The sequence below is a fragment of the Dichotomopilus funicola genome, assembly GCF_033296635.1.
Source record: "Dichotomopilus funicola strain CBS 141.50 unplaced genomic scaffold C8A04scaffold_33, whole genome shotgun sequence".
Taxonomy (NCBI): Eukaryota; Fungi; Ascomycota; class Sordariomycetes; order Sordariales; family Chaetomiaceae; genus Dichotomopilus; species Dichotomopilus funicola.
Window position 1 is genome coordinate 140,835 of NW_026944054.1, and position 13,355 is coordinate 154,189.

General features: G+C 54.6%; 4 protein-coding genes across 4 annotated transcripts; all 4 read left to right on the forward strand.

Annotated features, from left to right (window-relative positions):
* Window positions 1-405: 405 nt before the first annotated feature.
* C8A04DRAFT_12355 (uncharacterized protein) lies at window positions 406-4,445 on the forward strand (the record flags this gene model as incomplete). The annotated part of the gene is made up of 3 exons (XM_062777313.1): window positions 406-628; window positions 703-2,282; window positions 2,328-4,445. 3 exons carry the CDS (start codon window positions 406-408, stop codon window positions 4,443-4,445), a joined length of 3,921 nt encoding a protein of 1,306 aa, XP_062636802.1.
* Window positions 4,446-6,745: 2,300 nt separating this feature from the next.
* Window positions 6,746-7,742, forward strand: C8A04DRAFT_28858 (uncharacterized protein; the record flags this gene model as incomplete). Its single annotated transcript, XM_062780801.1, has 3 exons — window positions 6,746-7,124; window positions 7,191-7,669; window positions 7,728-7,742. 3 exons carry the CDS (start codon window positions 6,746-6,748, stop codon window positions 7,740-7,742), a joined length of 873 nt encoding a protein of 290 aa, XP_062636803.1.
* Window positions 7,743-10,639: 2,897 nt separating this feature from the next.
* Window positions 10,640-11,758, forward strand: C8A04DRAFT_28859 (mitochondrial methylglutaconyl-CoA hydratase; the record flags this gene model as incomplete). The annotated part of the gene is made up of 2 exons (XM_062780802.1): window positions 10,640-11,070; window positions 11,146-11,758. 2 exons carry the CDS (start codon window positions 10,640-10,642, stop codon window positions 11,756-11,758), a joined length of 1,044 nt encoding a protein of 347 aa, XP_062636804.1.
* A 638-nt stretch (window positions 11,759-12,396) lies between these two features.
* On the forward strand, window positions 12,397-12,890 carry C8A04DRAFT_28860 (uncharacterized protein; the record flags this gene model as incomplete). The annotated part of the gene is made up of 2 exons (XM_062780803.1): window positions 12,397-12,604; window positions 12,685-12,890. 2 exons carry the CDS (start codon window positions 12,397-12,399, stop codon window positions 12,888-12,890), a joined length of 414 nt encoding a protein of 137 aa, XP_062636805.1.
* Window positions 12,891-13,355: the final 465 nt, after the last annotated feature.

Here is a 13,355-nt window from a genome sequence, read left to right on the forward strand (position 1 = left end):
GGGAGTGATTACTGCAAGATTTATAATGTCCGCTCCTGAATGGCTCCTTAGTCTAACTGCCTCAGTTGGACCTTGATTCCTGCCCTCCCATCACGATGCCCTCAAACTCCAACCTTTCACCGCCGTGTGAAGACAGTGTATGATTTACGGAGCGACTTTCTCTAATTCTAAATGCTGCCCTCAGACTCCAACCTTTCACCACCGTGTGAAAACAGTGTATGATATACGGTGCGGCTTTCTCTAATTCTAAATGCTGCCCTGCCTGCCTTCCAACCCATTGCCCACCACGATTCTAAATAACTCTTCTAATCAAGAACAAATTCAAACCTTTCCCAACCCACACCACGGAATTCCAACTTCTCTTTCGACCATCCTTCCTCACACTGGCGTATCTGAACCGACAAGATGCACACCAACTGGTACGTGAAGGTGTGCCCGCCCTTTGGTCCGGGCCGCTTCACGCCCGGTGCCAGTCTTGTGGAAGAATTCCCCCACGGCGTTGATGCCGACGTCCTCGTTCTCGGCTCTGGCGACCTACGCGATGTGTTATACACAGCGTTTGCGGACAAGGGACTACCCGAGCGCAAGATCGACTTCACCATCTGCGACGATAACAAATATACCATCGGTAAGATCGCTAGATTTAATTTCGTTTTAAAATCTTGTGGCCGGGCTCGCTGACAAAAGGTCAATAACATACAGCTCGCAACGTCCTTTTTCTCACACTGGTACTGGACAAACAACTTGACATTACTGAGCTGTGGGAAATCTACTACGAGATTTGGATCGTCCAGTCCGACCTCAAGTTTGTGACCGACCAGTTGGAGAAACTGGCCGACCTTTCGGAGACCCAAGAAGCATGGCGAGACAGCCCCTATGGCGCGACGCTGCGCTTCAGCGACGATGACATATTGGCGTCGCTCCATGAAGTTTGGGTTGGATGCACAGTTACCACAACTGCAGAGGATGCAGAAGACGAGGTTGACCTTCAAGAGTTGTTCGGTCAAAGCTTGTACATGTCCCGCCGCCACCACGAAAAGGAAAAAGTGGTATCCAAGCAAGACGTCTCGCGGTCATGTGCTCCTCTGGCGGCAGATCTGGCCGACGAGATGATATATACCACGAAACTGCACTGGGACAAGATCCACGTACAAGACAAAGTTGACGAAGCTAGCGAAGGCGAATCTCGACAGCCCAACCCCCTGTTCCTCTTCCCCATGATCACCGCGCCGAACATCCTTCAGTATCCAACCAACCCCCTTCTCAGTTTCCACATGGCAACCGCAGAAATCAACCAGAGCCTGTCCTCTCCACCCTATCTCGGGGGAAATCCATATCCAGGGCTCATTTCAAACCGGACCGATATGAAATGGGAGTATTCGGCCTTGATGCAATTCAAGGCTTGGGTTAAGGCTTTTGCTGAGGCTGCCCCAAGGCTCACCGTCCGCTTCTCCTCGGCCGATTATTTTGCCTTTTGCCACACCATTCGACTGAATCTGGAGTCGGGGGATCTCTGCGCTCAACACTACCGCGCCAATACCAGCTTTGATCTACTCGTTCTGTCCGAGGCGGAATACGGCGCTGAGGGAACCGCCCCCCGGCAGTTTGATGTCATCGATACATCCATCCTGGCTGGCCAAGTGAGCCCGCTCAACCTTCTAGTCTCCGCCTCGGGCCTCCTCAAAGACAAGCCTTCCTCGACCATCTACACGACTAACTATCATCGCATGGGACACGAAGACGACTTCAAAGCCATCCTGGCCGGTCACACAACGGAGCTGTCCATTCTTCTGGGCCTCGCTCCTCTGGAATACTGGACCAACGCCAGGGCCATGTCGCCAGCCGACCAGGTCTTGGCGGTATGGACGGAGAGGGCAACCACAGCACAGGGACGGGAGACACTCTTCAACTTCCGCATTGCCTGGAAGCTCATCAAGCACATTGTCGGCGCTGGCACCGGTACCGTGACCGTCACGCCCGCATTGGGGGAACACGCCATAGCCCGACTCATGCTCAAGGTCTACCGCCATATGTTTGGGCTTGCAGAAGTGTCCCCGTCAGTTGAGAAGGCAGAGACGGGGACCCTCCTCAGAACCCTCGCCAAATACACACCGCGTATGCAAAACACGGCTACAAGTTTCACCGCCCTTGTTGACGCGGTGTGCGATCAGGCTCAAGCCGATTCGCAAGTGGTTTGGGGACAGCTGCTCCTCGGTCTCATGAACGATCCGAACTGGCCGAACCCGATGCGGCGGTTTGCCCTGGGCTTGACCGATACGGAGGTCCCGAACCCCATGCAGGAGTTTGCCATGGTCTTGATCTCCAAGATCCACCCTTCCTTGCGCACGTTTTACCTACCTGCACCGTCGGCCGACCGCCTCACGCGCACAATGTCCTACCCATGGGACAAGTGGTCCGCCCGTCCCGAGCAACTGGCCATTACTTTCACCGTGCCGACTCGTGTCTGGCACCCAATCAGACTTCACCCCGGCCCGATCCCGCTCAGGGAACGCGAAACTTCCGTCGCCGCCTTCTTGGGCATGCCCAACCCCCACCCCTGTATTGAGAAACCTCTCAGGTGTATCTGTGAGGACATCCAAGTGGGATTTGGAACGATCTCGGAAACTAAAGGCCGCGGCGAGGAGGACTTTGCTCTTACCATCGAGGAAGAGTCGGCCGGTTGGGGCTGTGACGAGTCCATGATCGTCTCCTTCTACCTCCCTACTGACATGATAGAGAGGTTCCAAACGTCCCAATACGCGACAGTCGGCATCTTCGCCCAGCCCCTGCGACTCACCGACAAGGGCTACATTGCGTTGCCTGGTTACGAGAAACCTTGTTATGTGCTCGCCCTGAACGACAGAAAGAAGGTCTTCATCACAAAGCATCGGCCCAACCAAGAGAGCCGGGAGGTCTCGGAGCACTCGCTGCGCCAGACCCACAAGAACAACGCGGCCAAGAAGGAAGGGGGAAAGGCCGGCCAGGAGAAGCCGGAGCCGTTTGCCATCGGCCTCAGGGCCAACTTCAACGATGCCGATAGCAAGATCGGGACGATCACCGCCCGCGTCGACGTCACGGCAGACCCGGCCCGGCGACTCCTGGCCGACGGAGGGCTCATCACCCTCACCCAAACCTCCCCCTTCGCGTTCCAACTCACCCTCGGCACCACCGAGAGAGTCGCCTGCCCGGTCTTCTTCCCCGCGCCGGTCCTCAAGCGCGGCGACTGGACCCACATCGCCCGCACGTCGGGCTACATCGAGCTCGTCGCGCCCCTCGTCGACATCCCCCGCGAGTGGCCCCCCGAGCTCGACACCTTCCTCCTCCCCACCACGGCGCCCTCATCCTCGTCGCGGTCATCCCCCCCCGTGACGCTCACCATCCACAACCTCAACCTCGACGTGTTGCCCATCCTCTCGCTCGCCGGCAAAACCCCCATCCGCCGCTCCATGGCCACCTTCACCTACCTCATGTTCTCGCCGCGCGAGCGCCAACTCCGCGACCAGTTGCAGGCGCTCGAGGACTCGGGTGTCCAGCGCCCTGTTGCTGGTGCTGGTGCTGGTGCTGGTGCTGGTGCTCGCGCGGCGTGTGGGAACTCCCCTTACTCCGCCCGCCTCGCGTTCAAGGAAAATCTCTACAGCATGTTCATGCTGGCCACCGGCCTGCACGGTGGTCAACCGACGAAACTGTTCGCGCTGTCAAACACCTCCCCGGCGCGGGGGATGCACATCCTGGTTATTGTCAGTTCCGTGCGGCTTGACGTGGCCGGGGGTGGAGGTGCTGGGTGTGGAGGGATGGTGTTGGATGCGGCGGTTTTGCCGATTACGCGGGAGATGATGGAGGGGGTTGGGACCGGGGAGGAGAAGTTGAGGGATAGCGGGATGGAGGAGTTCTTGTTGCTGCTGCGGTCGCTGGACTGCTGCACGATGTTGGTTGGGGCGGAGGAGCTAGTGCTGTGGAAGAAGACGCTGCCGGCGCTGGCTGAGCGGTGTCGGACGTGGATGCACCGGGACGGCGACGCTTGCGAGTATGTGGCCGCGGGAGGCAAGGTACCCGTCAGCGTGGTGGAAGGGGAGCAAGTGCTATGCAGCTGCGGACAGGGCCAGTTCCCCAAGGACTATCTCCAGCTGCCCGGATGGGACACAACGGCCGCGCGGTATGCCACGCGCGTGGCCATCAGCCCTGTGTACGCCTCGGCCCTGGTGGGGGAACTGATCGACCCGGCGCTGGCCGAGGAGCTGGCCGAGGACTTGGTCAACAGTTGCCGGAACTGCGGGAAGTCTGCGCTGCTTGTGTGTGAGGAGTGCAGGGATGTCAGATATTGCTCGACGGCGTGCCAGATGGAGGACTTGGGCAAGCACAGTTTGGACTGCCTGGACAAACGGATGATGTCGATGATGGAAACGGCACAGCAGTTGAAGAAAGAGGCCGCTGAAGGAGGTGATTGATGCCTTCACTGCCTACCTACTTGGTGATGGGGGCCAGCTATCATGGTTTGGGGGTCACAAGTTTGGTGATCCAGACTCTCAGAGTTTGAGAGTTTGGGAGTTTATAAAATATAGTGTACCGGTATACGATGTAATTAGCACGAAAACCATGCTTACTACACTATGTTCAACCGCTTCTCATAATGCCGTGGACGTGATTACTACATGCAGTACAAAGTAGGTAACCCTGTCCTGTCTTATGGATAATGGAATCCACACCAACAACGACACGACACCAACAAAACAAGGCCTCAAGGTCTGGAACCATTCAACAGAGCTCGGAACCCAGCTTTTGGCGAAATGAAGCCTGGCCCATGGATCCCTCGCGCCCTGGAAACAAAAATACTTGCCAACCCTCCTTTCCAAATTCTTTTTGTGGCAATACGCAGTGGGGACCATGACGAAAAAGACCGTTCTGGAACGCGCCGCGAGAAATTCGAACCGAACGGGTGTTTCCGTGATGCTTGTATCGCGAGCTGAGAGGCTGGTGAGGCTGTGCAAGCTGGAAACCGCGTTTTTTTTTTCGTTGTTATTTTTTACACGGTACTCTTTTCGGGAGCTCGGTTGCCAACTTGAGCTCTGTGCGGAATGTTCGGCGTGGCAATGCTGGCTTGGCTTGCTTGCTTGCAGCTTTGCCATGCTAGCTTTGTGACATTTGTGTCCACACACCACAATGCACTGTCAGCGGACGGCTTCCAAATCCATGTTCTTCCGCTGGACAGTCCGAACAGAACACGTCAAATGCTGGGCAAAGAGAGAACCAGATGTGTTTTCTGATTGAAAGATACCCCGCCTGGGGCCTCTTGGGCCAAAGGTCTGGCCGTTTCTCGCCCTTTTCACCGCCAAAGAGGAAGCTCGGAAGGACGGAGCGTGGCCGTTTCCCCCACCCTTCCCCGTGTTTCTTGTTTCACGATCCTGGCCGGGGTCGCTTTTGCGCCCGGAACCTCAAAGTACCACAGTAAGGCCAAAACAAAATGTTTCCGTGGGGGAACACAGCAAATGGATAAAAAGGCAGCGGTCCCTTTCTTTCTCCCTCTGTGCTGCACAGCCAGCCGGTTTGCTGAAAACAGCCATTCATCCGGTGCAGACTCACAAACTGTTTGGGCGTTTGCTGGACACGGTCACATTGAAAGGAACCGGAAAGAGGGTGGCGTGCAGATAAATCATGTGGTGGTGGAAGAAAACGCAAATTTGTAGCCCTGCTTTATTGATGTTGGTAACTGATAGTTTGCATTACACGAGCCTCACAAAGTGAGCCCTTTGCCTAACAATTGGCATTCCTTCACAACAAACGAGGGCAGCCAGGACTTTGCAACCCTCCGCAGCAAGCGATCGACGGCGCCCCTGAAATTGGATCGGGCTGGCGCGTTGTTGCCGGCCAATGACCAGCTGTCGGCCCTTTGCAGGTGGGTGGCACACAGTGTGATTGGCCTATCGTGCCGTGTGCAGGCTCCAGCGCGCTAGGCCCGGTGCGGTTTGGCGCCAGGGGCGGACCTGCGGTGCCTTGCTTTCTGGATGGCCAGGAACGGCCAAATGACAGGGGACCTGGTGGAGGAATGCCCCAGCGTCATCCCGAGGTCCCCAGTGCAATTTCGTTCTCGCTTCCCCTGTGGCTTCGTGGGACGCGGCCTTTGTGGGTTCGGGCCCTTTCTCCCTCCTCATCTGACTTCGACCTTGCAACAAAACCACTTGTCACTCCCTTCCAGTCACTCCTTTGAGCCATAGCATCGTGTACGTTCAGTCCACACTCTCCACCCAAGCCCACGACGACTTCGGTCCCTTCTTGCCTTGCTCTTCCAACCTGCATCGCTTCTACTCAGCACGCACGCGTTGGAGAAGTCAGGAAATGTCCGCTCAGTTGTAGCGCCAGGTCGCTGAACAAAGAACGCAGTAAAACAGGCAGGGGGTCGACGACGAACTGACCCCAACACTCGTTCAACCATTTAACACTCGTTTCACTTTTTGCCGAAGCGAGCGCCCGTTCATTCATTTTCCCACATCGCGCCAACCCAGCAGCGTGTATCAACCTCGATAACGCGACAAACCCCCAACAATACCCGACTTGTTTTGAAAGGACGCTGTGAGCCGCTCGCTGGTCGACGACAGCCGATTGATTGCCGCCGATTGAAAGCGACTCCGACGAAGCCGAGAAACCCGCGAAAGGCACCAGACCTTCCTCGATATCCAGTTGAGAGGGAACGTATCACCGACTCCCATCACCAGATTGCCTTGTCCCCGCGACTCGGGTTTCCACACACAACATGAAGCCGTCAATTTTTGTCGCCGCGGCACTCGCCGTGCTCGCTCAGGCTATGCCGGATAGCTCCAGGACAGCAAGGCACAACGGGATTTTTGGGCGATATGTAAAGGGCAAGCAAAAGCCAATCACCTCGCCTGAGCTCGGTACATCAACAGTTCAGGGCTGCTTCAACTCCTCGGGCAGCCTTGTTTTCCAGAAGACGTTCCAGTGGAACAGTATTGGCAAGTGCGGCGATGAGCTCTGCCGCCCAAAGGGCTTCCCAGCTGGCGCTACGATGGGCGGCAACCAGTGCTTCTGCGGGCAAAAGTACCCGCCGAAGGAGACATTGGTGGATCCCTCCCACTGTGATGCTGGGTGCACAGGTTTCGGCGAGGATTCATGTGAGTAGATCCGGGACCGAAAGGTCGAACAGAAGGACAGCAAGCGATTACTAACTCTCGCATAAGGTGGTGGCCCTAATTTCTGGACCGTTTACAACACTGGTATCGATCTTGCGGTGGATTATCTGGATATGAGCGAGCTTCCCCACTCCACGAGCTCTTCGTCGAAGCCGACCCAAACTGAGGTCAATCCCGAGAAAACCGTTGTTGTCACCCAAAACCCAACCAGCACACCGAAAGAAGATGATAATAGCGGCGGCGGTGGCCCTAACGTGGCTGGGATTGCCGCTGGTGTCGTCGTGGCTATTGTCGTCGTGGCCGCTCTCATTGGTGGCGGCTTCATCTACATGCGCCGCAAGCGAAACCTAGAACTTGAGGAGGAACATCGCCGCAATGCTGCTGTCAACGCCTTCATCGGCAACAAGCCCCGAAGCAGCGGTGGCACCTCAATGGCTGACGCGCGGATGGACCCCGTCATGGCCCACCGGAGGATGAGTGACGGCAGTATTGCCGATAACGAAGATTACTCCAGGAGGATTCTTCGCGTATGTCTTGACTTGTTCTCCCTCCCGTCTTGTACTTTATTTGCTAACTTTACACCAGGTCACCAACGCATAAATGCGACAGCCCCAGTTATTACGACAAAACGAACTCGCCATCTATTACACTTTTGACATCAGCAGCATAACCGGCGTTTTGGGGAAGGGCGGTGGGGGGGGAAGGATACTCTACAACAAATCCTGTCGCACACTTGGCGGTGGATCGAACCAATGCCATCGGGCGAACGAAACCTACCTGGGGGCGTCTTTTTTTCCTTCTTTGTTCTCTTTTTTTTTTCCTTTTTTGTGACCTTGGTGTGGACATGACCGGCGGCCTCGGTTTGTTTCACTGTGGCCTGTTCTGGTGTGCTGCGCCGCCCTCTCCCTCTCTCCTTCACTACACTTTTTAGACCAGTGCCGGAGGCCCGACGCCGACCCTTTTATGCGGCTAGACCTTCCGGCCTCACAACTTTGTTCGGAACGAGTCACATTCAAATACCAAATGGGAACAAAATCCACTTTCTCGAGGCCTTCCATGTGTGTTCGCCGTGTCGTTGTGACTTTAATGTGGATTAGTTCTTACTGATCAGACGAAGCTGGCTAAACCTGTAAGCCAAATGTTGGATAGCAGAGTGAACAGCGTGAACTTGTCCTCCTATTTGGTCCTTTCCAATCATCTTCGCCAGCAACACAACATCGAATTCACTTCTACGGCGGTTACTCCTGCCCTGAGAAATATGATTAACCATGACAGATTACCTAGATACGAACAAAGGTATTTTTATTTCCTTCCTCATGCCATCTATCCCCTCCCATCTCGAACTGACTATGCACACATGCACATCCAAGATCTCAACCCTGCGCTTGGGCGATCTCCCTCCCCAGCCACAACCAACACGACACGGCATGAATGATCTCCTAGCAAAGCCGCAGCAAGTGCGACAAGCGGACAAACCTTGCTACAAACCTCGCTCCTCATCAACCAGGTCAATCGGTCGGTCGGTAAATGGCCTGCCAGAGAGGGAGAGTAAGCAACCGGGCGGGTGAGCGAGCGGGCGGGCAAATCCCCCAACGCCTTGGTCGCGCCCTCCCTCGGTTTATCCATCCCATCATCCCATCTTTTGTTTCTCTTCTTCTTTCGTTCTTTGTTTCGGTTCTTTCTCCTCCCTTCCGTTCCCGTCCCGTGCCTTCTAAATACCTTCCCGGCTGTGCCCCCTTTCCCGGCATACCCCCACTTTACTCCTCATCTCTTTTGATGCTGTGCCGCTTGCCATGTTGGCGTCGGGTCAACCGTTATTTTGGATCCGAGCCCCTCAGCCCCCTTACTTTGTCGCGAACCCCGCGTAATAGCGCTGTCCATGATAATGGGAAATAGGACATGGGAAACGCAAAACGGAAAATGGGAAATGGGGAAATATGGCCGGGCGGGAAAAGCCCAATTGTGGGATGGTTTGTCGATCCCGATTGTTTGGGGAGGGCCGATTACCATGGCTGGGTCGTGTTTTGGGTTTTCGGTCACGCTTTTCAGGGGAGGCCGCTTGGGGGTCTGAAGGAATAGTTACCTACCTTAACGTATAAGAGGGCAGAGTGCGAACTGTGGGGGGAAGTGGATGATGGTGAGCTCTGACTTGGTGTTGCGACGAAGTCAGCCATAATGTTATTGCCAGCACATAATACAATGTTTAGTGCGTGTCGTGGGAGCGATCAAACTTTCACAATTCCACCAGCCTGGCTTCCCCGCGCGTGATCATTTCCAACGCCTCGTCTTCTCATCGTTGTCGCGTGACTTGGGAGGCAACCAAGCTACTCTGTATTTTTGGACATTTCCTCGAGGTCCCTTGCGTGCTGCGGTTTCCTTGTTTCATGTTGACAAGCAAGGGCAGGTGTTTGCCCGAAAAGGGAGGGAGTTCGGCTGGATTGTGAAACGAAAGTGCTGCTTTTGCCTGGTTGGGTTGGCGTGCCAAGGACTGAGGGTGGTTGTCTTGTTTTGTGTGGTTGCAGGGGGGGTTCTTCAGGTTCGTTTGGGGGTTAGGGTTGGTATGTGTCTGGAGGATTGAACCAACTCAACTGCGACAAGTAATTGAGCCTTTGATGGTGACACTGTTATAGGATACAGTTGGGTGCTCAATTTCATTTGGGGCATTAGTAGAGTCTGTCCGTTGCTGCGGTGAGTTTCGCTCCCGGAGATGGAAAACAAACTCCTGTCTGTACGAATCCATGGGTGATAATTGAAGTTGCTCTTTTTAGTTCATAGAAACACAATAACGGTGAGATAAACACAAACAGCATCTAAAATCACTTTGTAGCCTCTTCATACCGTCCATCAGGCTTAGGAGACGCTCTCAAAGTGTCCAGCCTGGGGAACGAACAACCGGCATCATAGGGTGCTGTAAATAGTTGAGATAGAGTCAAGGAATTGAGAATCGTATTTTCCGCGTCTTAATTATTTCCAATAATGCTCTCGTAATTGCATCCCCGAGAAGTATTACAAACTGTATCATATTGAACAAGTTATCAATCGGAAGGACGTATGGGAAAGGGTAACTTGTATCTCAACCAGTGGCATGGAGTGTTTCTTATTTGTTGATATGGGTTTACAATTTTCTTGAAGTACATAATTAGTATAGTGAAAGAACAAGTTTTATGTTCAGGTAAACGGAGGACCGTTTCCTAGATTGCGGAACCAGAAAAAAGTACAGAATAATATTTTTAATCAACTAGTTAATTGTGTCAAGACCTCATCTTCCACTCAGAGAGACTGTGGAAACTCAATATTTATTTTTCTCTCTTTCTCTTTTGGCGTTCAGGGGTATTTTGGTGATGGCAATGAGCGGGTCGCACGGCAACCCAGGGTGTCGGACCCCTTGCCGATGTTAGCCGAGGCCCTTGAGAATGTCATCCCGCAGCAATTGAGCAGAGACATCTTTGCTCCTTTCCCGTTGTTCACTCCCCCCTCCCTGCAACCAACCACCTAACATGCCTCGAAGATTTACCGTGGCGCTCAATGCGTCTACAGCCCTACGCTTCGGCCGGTTAACAGCCCGCAATGCACGACGCTGCTACTCATCCGAAGCCGCGAAACCCGAACCCGTCCTTCGCGTGACTGAGCTCCCCGCACCGGGCTCGGGCCATATCCGCATCTTGGAACTCAACCGGCCGGCCGCACGCAATGCCATCTCTCGAGAGCTGTTGTCGTCCCTCCGCGAGGAAATTGACGCGGTGCATGCGCAATACGACGAAGCGACGGGCGAGGAGATCCCGACGCCGTCGTGGGAAAAGAAGTTTGGGGGGATAGCGGGGGATAGCGAAAGGGGTCCGACGCGGGCGCTGATTCTGGCGTCGGCCGTGGATACCTCGTTCTGCGCCGGCGCAGATCTGAAAGAGCGGAAGACGTTTACTCAGGAACAGTACGTTTGGAAGACTTGCTACACAAACCCCTCGCGGCCATAGCTTACTGACTGACCTTTCCTTTTTACACACAGAACCGCCGCATTCCTCCTGAACCTTCGCACGACCCTCACCTCCCTCTCAACCCTCCCCATACCAACCATCTCCGCGATCTCCTCCCTCGCCCTCGGCGGCGGTCTCGAGCTCGCACTAGCCACCCACTTCCGCGTGCTCAGCTCCAACGCCATGGTCGGCCTCCCCGAAACCCGCTTGGGCATCATCCCCGGCGCAGGAGGCACCTACCGCCTGCCCGCACTCATCGGCATCCCGCGCGCGCGCGACCTGATCCTGACAGGCCGGCGCGTGTCAGCGCCCGAGGCCTATTTCCTCGGTCTGGCCGACCGGCTGGTGGAAATCGCGCCGGAGAACGAGGAGCAGGCGAAGGTGTGGAAGAAGATGGAGGAGAAGGAGAGGGATAAGATGGTGTTGGATTTGGCAAGGAAGAGTGCGCTGAGTGAAGCGGTGCGGCTGGCGGGGCAGATTTGTGAGGGTGGACCGATTGCGGTGCGCGCGGCGATTCGCGCGGTGGAGGAGCCGAGGGAGCTGGTGGAGAATAATATGTACCAGAGGGTGGTGAGCACTGAGGATCGGGATGAGGCGTTGCGGGCGTTTGCGGAGAAGAGGAAGCCGGTGTTTAAGGGGAGGTGATTTACATGTGTTTGGGTCGGTTTGAAGTTTTAAACTGAGGTGTATATACAACTCGTGGAATCCCGTATGGCCTGCATCTCATGCGTTGCTAGAACTATCCCACATAATTACCAACCCCTCACAATTCCGCGGAAGATTGTTGATTATCTGTTCCTCTATCTTTTCGTCTCATTGTTAGCCCAAGTGCCCAAGGAGCTCTGGGACCCACTCTGCTGGGAAGCCAAGAAGCTCAACCTGGAACTCATAAGGAGCTATCTTCAAGCTTCGATTTGAATCCGAGAAGAAAAAAGGTAACTCCGCTCCAATAATGATGCCGAATTCCTGCCATGGACCTTCCAGAATCCTTGTCTCCGCCGTGGAACGTCATTGGACATCCCGCCACTTGCAAGTCGTGGTTGCTCCTGCATCTCAGGTCTGTTATTGACCTATGACATCATCACCTCCAAGCAATGTGAACGGGAGCTTTTTAAATACCAACCAAAATTTCCAACAACAACCACCATCAAACCCTCAATTCATTCCAATTCTAAGGAAAGAACACCAGAAAAACAGACACAAAAAACCTACTCAATTCAAACCTACTCAATTCAACCTCAAAACCCATCAAACCACCAGAACAACTAACAACCACACCCACCATGTCCGCCTTCACACAACGAACCGCTACCGTCACCCGACGCCTAGCAACAACAACCACCTCCTCCACCACTTCCACCATCCTCCCCCGCGCCGCCCTCAGCACAACAGTGCGCCACAAAAAATCCGCCGTCGATTCCGCCAAGGAAACCCTCAAGTCTGTCGACCGCAAGGTCTCCGACAAGTTGGTAGATGGCATCAATATTGGCTGTTCGTGCCCCCCTCCCACTTTTCTTCCATTGGGTAATTAGTTACCAGAAGAACAAAAACTAACACATTACACCTCACAGCGGCCTACGCAGACAAAATCAAGGAAGCGTCAGAAGACGTGAGCAAGGGCAAAGTGACGGGCAAGGCGTCGGAGTTGCGCGGCGAGGTGGCGGGTAAGGCGAGCGAGGTTGCTGGTGAGGCTAAGGGCAAGGCGTCGGAGTTGGCGGGGGAGGCGAAGGGTAAGGCGAAAGAGGTTAAGGGGGAGGTGAAGGAGAAGTTGTCGTAGAGGGGGGGATGATTGGGGAATGGGGAAGGGTGTATGATGATGCTAATGGAGTTTTGAGAGAGGTCGGGTTTGATGACTCCAACGTTGTGGGCATTCACTAGCCATTGTTTTTTCAAAAACGGTACAAAGGCCGGGGATATTGTGAGAAGCCAAATTTAACGTCTTCACGAACTTGATCAAACTTGAGTTTCGGTGGAAGAATGTACCGGCACCAACAGTCCCCACCAACGTAAACCCTCCTCCACCTGTCCAGAGAACCGGCGAAGGAGACCGAAGGCAAGACAAGAATGCACTCAGAGTGCATGGTACCGGCAAGGAAGGTGTACGGGTGCGAGGAATCAGCCCCCCCACCAGCTTGCTTTACCTTCTGAGGGGCAAGACAAGATCTGAGGAAAGTAGCGCCTCTGCACCTTTCCCGCCTTCTTCCCCCTCTCGGGGTTTATTCTACCGCTCGGAATACAGAGC